General features: G+C 41.4%; 1 protein-coding gene across 3 annotated transcripts in view; it reads left to right on the top strand.

The window, feature by feature from the left end:
- Nucleotides 1-13,865, top strand: part of LOC145981614 (pleckstrin homology domain-containing family G member 5-like) — an 838,947-nt gene that overhangs the window by 127,576 nt on the left and 697,506 nt on the right. For all 3 annotated transcript variants that reach the window (XM_083114983.1, XM_083114985.1, XM_083114986.1), the window contains exon 3: nt 8,857-8,940. In XM_083114983.1, the coding sequence (XP_082971109.1) occupies nt 8,857-8,940 (84 nt within the window). The remainder of the gene's footprint in view (nt 1-8,856; nt 8,941-13,865) is intronic.

Genomic DNA, 13,865 nt, shown 5'->3' with positions numbered 1-13,865 from the left:
TGCTTTGTACCCGATTATTCCCAGGGTTGTGTTTCGAATCTTTATCGCTACGTTTATAATTTCAACTTCATCGTTATTTTCATCATTGGTGGATGTTGAAAGGACCTTGACATTTAAGTCTTCGCGATGATATAAGATAATACCACCTCCACCCTTCGTAGTCCTGTCTTTTTTTATGGCCGTGTAACCAGGGATAGCGAAAGAGGACGTGGGCGCTTCTTCACAGGACCAGCTCTCGGTGATTAGGAGGAAGTCGGGAGGGCACTCGCGTGTGATTGTTATTAGTTTTTTTTAGATATTCAAGGTCAAAGTCACATCCTATGACCTTGAAATGAAAATTTCTATATTTACATATAAAACTATTTTTTTATGCTCCGTTAGCTGCACCGTAATTAGAAGAAAAGTTATGATTTTTTTGTGGACCTTGTAAGCATAAATTTGAATTTTTTTATGAAGTTGGCAACCCTGCTGTACGATCACAGTGTATCACTAAGAGCTAAAATTTTTCACATGTAAGTTACTTCATGTCTTCTACCATCGTGCCATGAAAATCTGAGATGGTCGGGTTGAAAACTTCATGTTTTTGTGATGATTTGGCATGGAATGCCCCGTGTGTTTGTTGTTCAAAGGACAGTTAGTTTGCATTGTAAAGCGTTCGCATATTTAATCTTGTGTATTCAATATTTATTCATTAAATATAAGGATTACACCAATATGCAACTTACACATACACTGGTACCAATCACTATGGTAAACAGTTTCTGCAATAAAGAAATTGAATTTTGATCAGAAAGGGATATGTCAATAAAAATTTAATTATGTTGGCCTGAGTAAGCTACAATATGCCACATCACGGCATTAGTCCACTGATTGGTAATTAATTTAAATTCGATTTTTTGTATGTGTCAGTTTTTATGTTTATGACATAATTAATGATGAATACTTACTTACGTTAGTATGAACATTAAAAAAAAGGAAATATATTTACGAATAAATTTGTTTGGACCGGCTCCGCGTCTTATAAGAATTTACCGGGCCGCGGTCTCACAAAGGTTTTGGACGTCCTCCGTGGCGGAGTGGTTATCACATCGCGCTACGACGCCAGGGGTCTCGGGTTCGAATCCCGGTCTGATCATGTGTGTTCTTTTCCACCGTCTCGTCATCAATTTCACCATATCATCATTCATTCTTATTGTCGCGATTAACCTAGAAGTGGTATAAAGCGACGCTAAATAACAGAAATCAAATCACGTGCCTGCTGTCTTATGTTCGTATTTCGTTCTTGTAAAACACGAGAAATTTTGAGGTTAGAAAGGGAAATTTCCCTTCGGACTACTGCCCCCAAGTCTGAACCAGGCCAATCCAGTCAATGCGAACATTCCCTACCTTTCGAATCTGTTAGCTATTATCAAGTAATCAATTTGGATTGTTTTCGGTTTATTCAGCGCGTCCTGGACTCCCTAATCTGTTTCGCATCGCATCGCATCGCATCGCATCGCATCTCCCCTTTCCCTCCCAAAGTCTCCATTTCCGATAAGGGAGCGGAGGCGCTACTGTGTCGACCGGGATTCCCCTAAATTAACGCATTATCCAATCAGGCGATGAATTGAGTAATAATTGCCTCCTCGCAAAACAGGCTGGTTTGTCGCCAGAGCTTCCAGTAAAGATGTCAGCTCTATCTAGGGAATTCGATGACGCTTTTTTTCGTACATGTGTGCAGGGGTACATGTGTGCAGGTTCCATCTTGTTTCATCTCCACGTCACTCATCCTCACCGTTATTTTATTCATACGAAACTGCTCCAAAAGAGTTGAGAAATGAGCAGCTATATTCAAACCAAACTGATTATATGCTTCAAAAGAGTTGAAAAATGATCAGGTGATCAGCTATATTCATACCAAACTGATTATATGCTTCAAAAGAGTTGAGAAATGATCAGCTATATTCATACCAAACTGATTATATGCTTCAAAATAGTTGAGAAATGATCAGGTGATCAGCTATATTCATACCAAACTGATTATATGCTTGAAAATAGTTGAGAAATGATCAGGTGATCAGCTATAGTCATACCAAACTTATTATATGCTTGAAAATAGTTGAGAAATGATCAGGTGATCAGCTATATTCATACCAAACTGATTATATGCTTCAAAATAGTTGAGAAATGATCAGGTGATCAGCTATATTCATACCAAACTGATTATATGCTTCAAAAGAGTTGAGAAATGATCAGGTGATCAGCTATATTCATACCAAACTGATTATATGCTTCAAAAGAGTTTAGAATTGATCAGGTGATCAGTTTTATTCATACCAAACTGATTATATGCTTCAAAATAGTTGATCTGGTGATCAGCTATATTCATACCAAACTGATTATATGCTTCAAAATAGTTGAGAAATGATCAGGTGATCAGCTATATTCATACCAAACTGATTATATGCTTCAAAAGAGTTTAGAATTGATCAGGTGATCAGTTTTATTCATACCAAACTGATTATATGCTTCAAAATAGTTGATCTGGTGATCAGCTATATTCATACCAAACTGATTATATGCTTCAAAATAGTTGAGAAATGATCAGCTGATCAGCTATATTCATACCAAACTGATTATATGCTTCAAAATAGTTGAGAAATGATCAGGTGATCAGCTATATTCATACCAAACTGATTATATGCTACAAAATAGTTGAGAAATGATCAGGTGATCAGCTATATTCATACAAAACTGATTATACGCTCCAAAAGTATTTGGAAATGATCAGGTGATCAGTTTTGTTCACACCAAAATGATTTCTTACCCGAAAATGAATTGAGAAATGACCACACGATCATCTTATTTGTACAAAACTGATTACATGTTCCAAAATAATTGAGAAATAATTCAGGTGATCACTTCTACTCAATCGAAACTGATTACATGATTCAAATGTATTTAGAAATGATCGAGCAATCAGTTTTATTTACACCAAATACCCGGTGGAGGCACATAGTGGTTCGGATCCCACTTTAAACTGTAGGTCCAGTCCCGATTAGCCTTACTGTGCATAAAGTGGACTTAAAACTCCAACTCACTTATTCACACCAAGCTGAGTACATACTCCGAAGGTGTTAGGATGTGATCAGATTTGTACAGTCACGGACAGTTTTGGGTTGTAATTGTTTCAATGAAAGTCAATGGCATCGTTACAACCCAAGTGTCTGTGACTGTACAATGCTTTTCCTCATTCACTACTCTCTCTAGAAGCATACCCAGCACGACATATAGAAATGTAGAACTTCTCAGCTACACTCCGTCATTAGGATAGCTTAGGGGTCGGAAACTTCGCAGCCCCCTCCCTCCCAACACTTTTTTTTTTTGATCCGAACTCTCGACTTGCAACTTCCGGAGCCTGCGGTTACATAGGCAAACATTTTGAACCGCTTGAGATGTGTTTTTTCACCCTTTCGTGCCAGGGAATACGCGGTTTTCCCCACTTGGTGTGTTTGATTCCCGCAGAAGCTCTCTTGCGGGGGTGCACACGATGAATCCTCGCCAGGGTTCGCAGAAGATGGAAGCGGTGTTTGAGGAGAGTGCGATAAATCTAATGAATATTTGCGTTCTCTACGTAAAAAAGCATTGCGGTTTACCAATGAACCGTGAATTTGATGGTTTAACAGTTTTTTTAAACAATATTTTACCGTTTCCCCCTTCATAACAATTTAACGGATGTTTCTGCAGTGTTGCAACTGATATTGGTATTGCGTGAGCACATTGATTTTATGACATTTCACGGTGTCTACCAGTGAAGAATGTAAAAAAAGTCAAGAAATTATACTTGTAAAGAATTTGTGCTATTTTTTTTACAGTATACATTGAATTTACACTGTTATTGTACCTGTACTGGGATTTGATAAAATTGAATATTTGGAAATCTAAAATTCTATTGGGTTGTGGTTGAAGTTTTGTAAAAAATATTAGATAAATTAATGTGGCCATTCCCCATGAAGCATTAATAAAAGCAAGTCTAAATCTCTTGTTAAAGTACAACTTCAGTTTTCTTCTTAACCGGCCTTATGGTAAGGATTTTTTAATTAATAAAAATATATATTTTCTTTATTTCCAACTAACTTAAGTAGCGGTAAAATAAATGTTAACAAAAAGGGAAAAGAAAGGTCAGGAAAATGGGAAAAGGGCCCCCTCTTTCCCTCCCTGCCTTATATATATATATATGCACTGCCCTTTGTGAAAATTGCAACACCCAGAAAAAATGGTCCGCATGAATCCAAACTCGGAGGATGTGTAGAACAGTGTACCAGCAATAAGTGATTAGGATTGCAGAGAGATGACATGCATGTAGGCCCAGCAGCGCCCTCTCTTGTGAGACTGGAAAGGTCAGTGTTACAACAAGGTCAGTCAGTGAAGAGCCATCCAACGAAGTGGAAACGTGAAAGCAAGTGCCGGTATGCCTCGTCGACGTCAAAGGGTGCAATATCAGCATGTGAGCGAGTTCGAACGGGGCAGAAAGATCTGTCTCCGGGAAGCAGGTTTGTCATACCGTGACATTTCGGCTCGTACAGGGCATGCTGCTACGACAGTAATGCGTGTGTGGAACCAGTGGATAGAAAAAGGACCGTACGCAGCGACGGGCAGGTATTGGACCATGCAATGTGACCACCGCATGACTGTAACGGACCGTACAGCTTCGTCCACAGTGTTGGCTCGACGCTGGAGCACTGCAACGGCTGTGGACCGGTCTGCGTCGACGGTTCGACGCCGTCAGCTGCGGACTGGACTGGTGGCTTGCATGCCATTGCGTCGGCTTCCATTGTCCAGAAACCACAAATGCGTCAGACTGCAATGGGCACGTGAACGCCGTCACTGGCGTGCTGAGTGACAAAATGTAGTGTTTACGGACGAGTCCCACTTCAACCTGTCCTACAGTGATGGCCGCATACGTGTTAGATGCTACCGTGATGAATGAAATCTGGCAGCCTGCATTGTTGAGCGGCATAGCGGACAAACGCCAAGTGTGATAGTTTGGGGCGCCATTGGACACAACATGCCATCTCCCCTCCTACGTATTGAAGGCAATCTGAACAGCAACCGCTACGTCAGGGAGATTTTAGAGCCCGAGGTACTGCCTCTCCTTCGGGCAACTCCACATGCCATATTTCAGCAGGACAATGCCCGGCCACATGTGGGGAGGAATGTGCAAGCCGTCTTCGAAGAACGACGGGTACAGACGGGATCAAATTAAATGTACTTCCCTTTTCCTACCAATTCTGTTGGAGTCTTGGCAGTTTGTGGAAGGATTTCTCTCTTTGGATTGAAAAACGGGGTGCGACGATTATGCGATGAAATACGGTAATATATAACGATAAAGCTTTATTTGAAGATGATGATAATAATAATAACCCGTGGCTCAACAGTCCGTGAGGTACAGGTCCTACCTACCGACTGCCGGCCTCACTTCCACCTGCCGAGGTGAAAATCATGGGGTGACGTGTGGTCATCAAGACGAGCCTTCAGTCGTTGTAGGTTTCCCTGACCGCGTCACGCTACTCATTTGTAGCTCCCCAATTTCCTCACGACGGTGGATGGCCATCGGTCCCATACACAGGCCGAAATCTCAAGGCCAGGTGTTCCGGGTTCGAATCCCGGCCTGGGCATGGATGTTTGTGAGTGTCCATTCATCAGTTTCATCATATCATCACTCATCCCCATCTTCGCAAATTAGACAAAAGTGGCACAAAAAGCGAAGTAAAATTAAAGCATATATCACATAATACAGGTGAAGTTGGTTGACGTGAATTGTTAATATGCCTAAAGTCTTAAAATACTCTAATATCAGGTTTTCTGTTGCAATTATTGTTTCAATTTTGAGGGTCTTCATGACCGAGTGCTTTGCCTACTGCTCTATGAAACCGGATACCCTATGTTCTATTGATTTGCTTTATTTTAATTCGCTTCTTGTGCCACTTTTGGACGATGAGGATGGTCGATGAAATGATGAAATTAATGAAGGGGCACTCACAATGAACACAAGGCCGATTTTAAGCTAGCAAGCTGTGCTAACCACTCAGCCACGGAGACCGGAATCCTTTTTAATGTATAGGAGAAATTGTTCTTTGACATCGAACTACCTCGGAGTTATTATTTTAAATTTTGAACAATGAATTGAGATTTATTCTTAACCATTCTTTTGCCTAGATCAAAACTCCACACAGGTAAGATTGTTTACACTAAGGACAACAGCGTTAGAGTCTATGCTTTAAGGAATGATTAAGCATACGACGATGACGGAAAATAATTCACATGATTATAGTGATGCATTACATCAGTGAAACATTAATTGTCGGTCATGAAGAAAAATTGAAAAACGCAGGGACACAATAACCGATTGATTTATTTATTGTATTCCGCTTTTCTTCCACTTTTGGGTAATCACAAAGATAAGGATGAAAGGTGTGTTGAGATAAAATTTGTGAAAGGACAACTACAAACGTAGATGGATAGGACACAGTCCAAACCCCCACAGACCATTATACTGACCTTATGTCTAGACGCCAGATCCTCGTTAGTGTGCAAAATGTGAGCATGATGAGTTTGAAAGTAAATATTACAAAATATACACTAAAAGCAAGTCACGATATAGCACTGAATGATTCTTCAATATGGTACATATCATAAAATTAACTTGCCTGTCTCAAATAGCCCTTTACTCATGACAAGCAGGGCAGATAAAATGTACTTCTTCCTCCTCTATGCCAACGCAATTATTATGATACCACACGGAACAGTGTTCACAACGTATCCACTCTTCACCTTAATTGTCTCAATGATACCAACCCTCGCATATACGGCACTCGCTATCTTCGCCGCTAGATGCAACTGTAGATGGAATAGTACCTGAACTTTCCATGGATCGTGCAGACACATGAGTGAGACGCTTCTTTTTGACTGCAGAAATAGTTTCTGATGAGGTAAGCTCCCTTGCTTCTCTTGGTTGCCTTCTCCGGGTCACAGGTGGCTTGTAAAGAGGAGGAATTGGTGACAATGTGCGCACAAGTTTTCGAGGTGAATATCTTGTGCGTGCAAGCGTGTTTGCACACTTTGATCATACTGCACGCGAAGATGTAGGAGAAGCAACGTCATTGAGCGATCCAGGAACTGTAGATTCACACCTCTGAGATCCTGAGCAGGATGGACTGTTGACAGACTGTTCCACGACCACTTGAGAGCTTTCGCTTGGAATTGGTTGGGCCGGTGTAGTTCTACCCTCTTGGTTGAACGAGGCTGTGTCTATATATAATATAGCCTATATAAACAGGTATGCTCCGAATATTGTCTTGCTTGAGCCGTCGTTCTTACCCACTCACTGGAATGTAAGGAATGACCTTCTGGTAATGTACTGAGACGTCAACCCGACCTCACCGGAAACTGCTTCTTGCAGGACAACGAAGGTCTGGCGCCTGTACCCACGGCCAGTATAAACTTCTGTAGGGCTATGTACGTTTGTCCTGTGTTTGTCCTTCTCTGTGCTGAGTGCCCCTTTGCAACCTCAGCTTTTAATAAGCAAAGATATTTTATCCTCGGAGTCAGTATAGGATCCATAGTAATGGATGAACAAGTTGTAAACCTTGAATGAGGAGATGTTAATATCAGTGGCGTATACTAAGTGCAAGATCTGGGCTACCTCACTATGTCATGGCTATGAATAGAAATAAATTTATCAACTGTTAAGAAATCATTGCTAACTCATAAGAAATCATTGCTAACTCATAAGAAGTCAGGTTGCCAACTCATAAAAAATTAGGTTGCCAACTCATGAAAAATCAGGTTGCCAACACATAAGAAATCTGATTCCCAACTCATAAGAAATCAGGTTGCCAACTCATAAGAAATCAGGTTGCCAACTCATAAGAAATCCGGTTGCCAACTCACAAGAAATCCGGTTGCCAATTCACAAGAAATCAGGTTGCCAACTCATAAGAAATCAGGTTGCCAACTCATAAGAAATCTGATTCCCAACTCCTAGGAAATCAGGTTAGGTTGCCAACTCATAGGAAATCAGGTTGCCAATACATAAGAAATCCGGTTGTCAACTCACAAGAAATCAGGCTGCCAACTCACAAGAAATCAGGTTAGGTTTCCAACTCATAAGAAATCAGGTTGGGTTCCCAACTCATAAGAAATCAGGTTAGGTTGCCAACTCATAAGAAATCAGGTTAGGTTGCCAACTCATAAAAAATCAGGTTGCCAACTCATAAGAAATCAGGTTGCCAACTCACAAGAAATCAGGTTAGGTTGCCAACTCATAAGAAATCAGGTTGCCAACTTATTAGAAATCTGGTTAGGTTGTCAACTCATAGGAAATCCGATTGCCAACTCATAAGAAATCAGGTTAGGTTCCCAATTCATAAGAAATCAGGTTAGGTTGCCAACTCATAAGAAATCATGTTAGGTTGCCAACTCATAGGAAATCAGGTTGCCAACTCATAAGAAATCAGGTTAGCTTGCCAACTCATAAGAAATCAGGTTGCCAACTCATAAGAAATCAGGTTAGGTTGCCAACTCATAGGAAATCAGGTTGCCAACTTGTAGGAAATCAGGTTGCCAACTCCAGCATCATCATTTAACTGATATGAATAATATTATTTACAATTTCCTGTATTTTATTCTCTAGACTTCAGGCTTTGCAGATAGCTTAGCTAGCCCAGAATATACGCTCCTGGTTAATATATACCTTTGATTTTCTTCTTAGTCCTCAGTTTTTTTTAGTTAAGGGGCTTATTCCCGTATTGTGTGACGGGCTGATGTGCTCATAATAATAATAACAATAAAGTTACACACTTGTTCCTTTTTCAGGCCACGACGGCACACGGAGAGTCGCTCGCCCTTTAGACTCTGAAGGGTATCCCGTCATCAGTCACGTGAGAGCACGATCCTATGGTAAGTAAGGGGCGCCATCATGAAAATGGCCGCCATATCAAATTATCAGCAGCGAAACTTCTTTTACTAGCTTGTAGTGTTAGCCTTTGTAAATATGTTTTCTAGAAGGAACGATGTAATGCTCACAGACCCAGAAAAGCACTTTGTTGAGTAGGTCCGCCCCTGTCGCAGCCTACATGACAGGGTTCCTGTGCACTTAGGGCCACGAGTTTTCCTGTTTTGTCAGGCAATGGTACATACGGTGGGTAGTAGTGGCGTGCACAAGGGGCGTGTGGGGGTCCAGTCTCCCTAAAAAGAAGAACGTCAAAGGCAGAAAATATGGCAACATGTGGACTGCCTGCTAAAAATATATATACGTAACCCCCCTTCTTTTCGAAATTCCTTGGCACGCCACTGGTGTACAGTTAGCTGGATTCATACTCCGTCAAAGCTCGAGAAGTAACGAAGAGACTGGAAGAGTTTTAGTGACGGCAGAGCCTGCCTGCGATTTCGGGATAAAACCAAGCAAGTCGGTAAAACCCTCAATTTCTATTTAACAGAGAATTTTGAAGGCGTGGTAGAACGAGGAAGGGGGAGAGAAAAAGAGAGATGAATACTCTCTCAGATACACACACCCACACACACACACACACACACACAGAGAAAGGGAGAGAGAGAGAGAGAGAGAGAGAGAGAGAGAGAGAGAGAGAGAGATTCGACCATAGTAGGACTGAGTTTGAGTTGAGGTTGTTTCACTTTATGCACAGTAAGGCTAATCGGGAATGGATCTACAGCTTAAAGAAGGATCCGAACCACTATGTGCCTCTACCGGGTTTCGAACTCGGGACCCCTTGACGAGGCGACGACAAGAGCAGAGTAAGAGTTGAAGGAGAAGAATAACGTAACCGGGGCAGGAAAAAGAAAAAAAGACATACAGATTAGAAAGAAAGAGAGAGAGAGAGAGACTAAGCATTACCACGCAGGAGACCAGAGTTCGATTCCCGGGATGGATGACCTGCGCAATTCCTTGTAGCAACAAAAGTCTACCGACAAGTACTGCAACGATTATTGTGTGAGGCGAAAACTATACGGCGCACGCTTTTAGAAGGAACATGAGTTCGGCCAATACCCAGCCAGTGCTACTGCGCTGTTGCCAAACTAACTGCTAGCCCAAGGGAAGGACAGAAAATTCGCGATGTGTCCATTATTTTGATAATGCATGCACAGTATATATGACTATGAGTACAGTGAAATAATATAGTGAATATTTCTACACAGGATTATAATATCATATCACTGTAGCATATACGAGAAACCCATACCTGTAAGAAGCTTGAAGGTATTTATTCATCACCGCTCTCGTCGTCTTCCTCGGTCTCCGTGTCACTGATTTCACTCATTTCCGAGTCACTCTCCTGGAGGTTAATGATTAGATTCTGCACCCTTGGTGCCTGTACTACTGGTGCTAAGTTTTGAGAGTGACATTATTTAAAAAAAAAAGAACACACGGAACACACACTATTGCATGAAAGGGCTGTATTTAATCTTTTCACAAACTGTTCTTTGTGGCGCACGAGTGAACGATGAGCGAATAATTTTACATCGGCCTTGCTACGAAAACGCTGAACTCAAACTGACCCAGACTTTCAATGTTCGAGAACGCCCAGAACAATGAAGGGTCATTGTTTATATCGAGGCGAATTTAACACCCACAGTTTTCCCTAGACACAACAACTCCGCTGCGTCAACACGGTGGCAATGAAAAAAACAGGTGGAAGGAAATGAAAGTTGTTGTTTCCCTTGTTTCTTCAAGGAACCATAACTCCGGCTGTAGGCGACGGAAATTCATGGGATTTGGACAGTCTGGTTCAAAATGTCTTTCCCCATCTTATGATGAACCTTAAAGTGACGTGTTTTATGAAAACTTCTTGCGCGCAAGAAAAATCCAGATCACGGCTTTTAATTTCCGCGCCGCAGTCTCCTAACTGTACAACGTTGCACTCTTGCCATTGGTTGATCGCCACGCACACCCTCTGCGTGGCCCCACCCGATATCGCTTCTAAAAGCGTACGTCGTATAGCGGATGAGCCAGTACTACACAACTAGTCCAAGCCCAACTGGAAAATCCAGCTGGAGATCTATCCTCGTGTGATTCAGGCTTAACCTGAGACAGTGGCGTGCCTAGGATTTTCGAAAGGGAGGGGTGGGGTTACTAGTAACCAGCCTTCCTTTTGCCATCTTTTCCTGCATTTGACGTTTCTCTTTTATTATTATTATTTTATTTTTAGAAATGCTAGGCCAAAGGGAGGGTTATTACCCCACCAACCCCACCTTGGGAACGCCACTGACCTGAGCGTAAGAGACTTGTGACACGCTTCAATAACGTTTCGGAACTGTTCGCGTGTACCTTCCCTCCGCCTATCGATTTAGCTGGATTTCTCGGAAGACACACAGAGATATCTTTTTAAGAAGAGGAAAGTGGCGGAGTTTCCGAGAATTACTTTCCCCAACTCCGCACAGATGTCACTCGGGTCGTATTTCCCAGCATACACATTAGTTCGGGAAGAATATGCTTTTCAAGCAAAAGGGGAAAGAAAATTTATTTTGTTTCTTTTCCATTGAACAGTAAAGTATACAATTTTATGCAATTCCGTGAGCATTAAAACTAAAAAGTCCATGAATTACATAAATGCCACTACATATTCTTCCTTTTCCCCCCTTACATATTTCGATCTTCCATACTTATGCTGGAGGCCTCCCCGATCGCGCTGTGGTAGCGTCATCGCCGGGTTCGATACTCGGTGGAGGCACATAGTGGTTTGGATCCTACTGTAGACTGTAGGCCCAGTTCCGATTAGCCTTTCTGTGCATAAAGTGGACACCACACTTGTGTTGATTTTACATATGAAACAGAACCATGGCTCTGAATTAGGTCAAGTGCTAGTAGAAAGGAAATAGGATAATAGGGAAAATTAGATCAAAAGTTAATAGGGCTGAGCCTTCTTAAACCCGAAGGTTTATGGCTGCAGCAAGACAGGCCTTCCATCTGTCCCTATCCTGGGTTAGATAAATTCAATATTTTCCATCCATTAGGTCCATCTCAACGTTATCCCTCCATCTTCGTCTTGGCCTTCCTACAGGTCTCTTACCATCAGGTTTCCCAGCAAGAATCCTGCAGACTCTTCTTTCCTCTCCCATTCTTGCCACATGACCTGCCCACCTAAGTCTTCTTGATTTAATTATTCTAATAATATCTGGACAGGAATACAAATTGTGCAGTTCTAAATTATGTAACCTCCACTCATTTGTCTCGCCACCCCTTTCAGGTCCCAAGGATTTTATTTTCAAATACTCTTAATTTATGTTCCTCTTTTAATGTAATATAATATATAATACTACAGGCAAAATTACTAAATCTAGCAAGCAATATGAAATGGTTAGCACACCACTCCAGAGGTTTCGGGCAGTGGCGTAAATAGCACCCCCGCAAAACCCCCGGTGCGGGGAAGGGGGGTGCACGGGCTTCGGGGGAGCAGTAGGAATGATAAATTAAGGAAGACGAATAATTCACAAAAGTTTTCCTTTCGGCGTTAAAATATATTTTCAACCAAACATATTTTATTTCTATGTCCTTACAATCGATTGATTGATTGATTGATTTAGTTTATTTTACTTCGCGTTTTGTGCCTTTAGGCTAATTTGCGAGGATGGGGATGAGTGATGAAGTGATGAAATTGATGAATGGACATTCACAAACAACCATGCCCGAGCCGGATTCGAACCCGGGACCCTTGTCGTCACAGCTATGTCCTTACAACTGCAAACAGAAAATGTTAATCACTAGAAAAGTAGAAAGTGAATTATCAGATTAGAGAAAGACCTTCATTAGCTGAATAGTTCAAGTCATTGATTACGTCACCGAAGGGTAGATGCCAGGCAAGAAAATACGGTTTTCTATTGTGGTTTAGAAATTGTACTAAATCAAGTAAACATTACCTAGATTTCAGAGTATGAAACAAATCAGAGAAAACTTCACCCTTTTAAGCCCCACCACCCTAATTGAACACACCGACAGTCAGTTAGTGGAATCGGCTATTTTGTGGGAGAAATATGAAGAAAATGGGTCTTGCATTGTAGCTACAGACATTGCTTTTGGAATGTAGTGTCAAAACTGAAATAATAATAATAAGAAGAAGAAGAAGAAGAAGAAGGAAAAAAAAAACATGTACGGATAGAAATCAAAATTCTGGCTAGTAGCATTCCCGACGTATGAACTGCTTATGCTATATTTGACCATACCTGTGACGTCTTCATCAGCTGAGAGGTTGTTTTCGAAGCTCAAATTGATCCATAATTACTTCAAGAGCACAATGACAAGAGTGAGACTGAATCGACTGTCGCTGTTTAATATTGAAAGCGATCGGGCTTTGAAACTGGACTTGATCAAACTATACCCCGCGACAAGTTAAGTTTGCAGCAGTTTTTATGTATTAAACCGCGCGAGAACGGCGCTCAGCATCTCCCGTGCGAGTCTTGCCTCGACCGCCAAGCTGTTCATATCACAGACATTGAGAAAATCGGCAGTATTGCAGCGGAACTGTATTCTGCGCGCACGTTTGGGTCTACATGGGTGAAAAGTTGCTGCAAACTTAACTTGTCGCGGGGCTTAGCAAAGGAATTTGCTTCCATCAATGAATGCAGAGGACTGGTACTGGTCATTTAACAATATCGTAATTTTTGTAGGAACAGTGTATTGTCATATGTAATTATAATGTATACTTTTCTATGTCTCTTGTCTTAACCTTTCGTACCAGTTTTTACATTGATTCAAATTACATGTATGTATCGGATGGCCGAAATTAAAATTACCCAACTCAGAGCCCTCTGTAGCCTGTTTGAGGGATCGTAGAACTCTGAAATTTGGTGAATCCACTATGCAGACCATA

This window comes from Lepisma saccharinum, chromosome 29 (genome assembly GCF_977018435.1).
Source record: "Lepisma saccharinum chromosome 29, izLepSacc3.1, whole genome shotgun sequence".
NCBI lineage: Eukaryota > Metazoa > Arthropoda > Insecta > Zygentoma > Lepismatidae > Lepisma > Lepisma saccharinum.
Note: the sequence above shows the minus strand (reverse complement) of the source record. Positions and strands in the feature narration are given on the sequence as shown.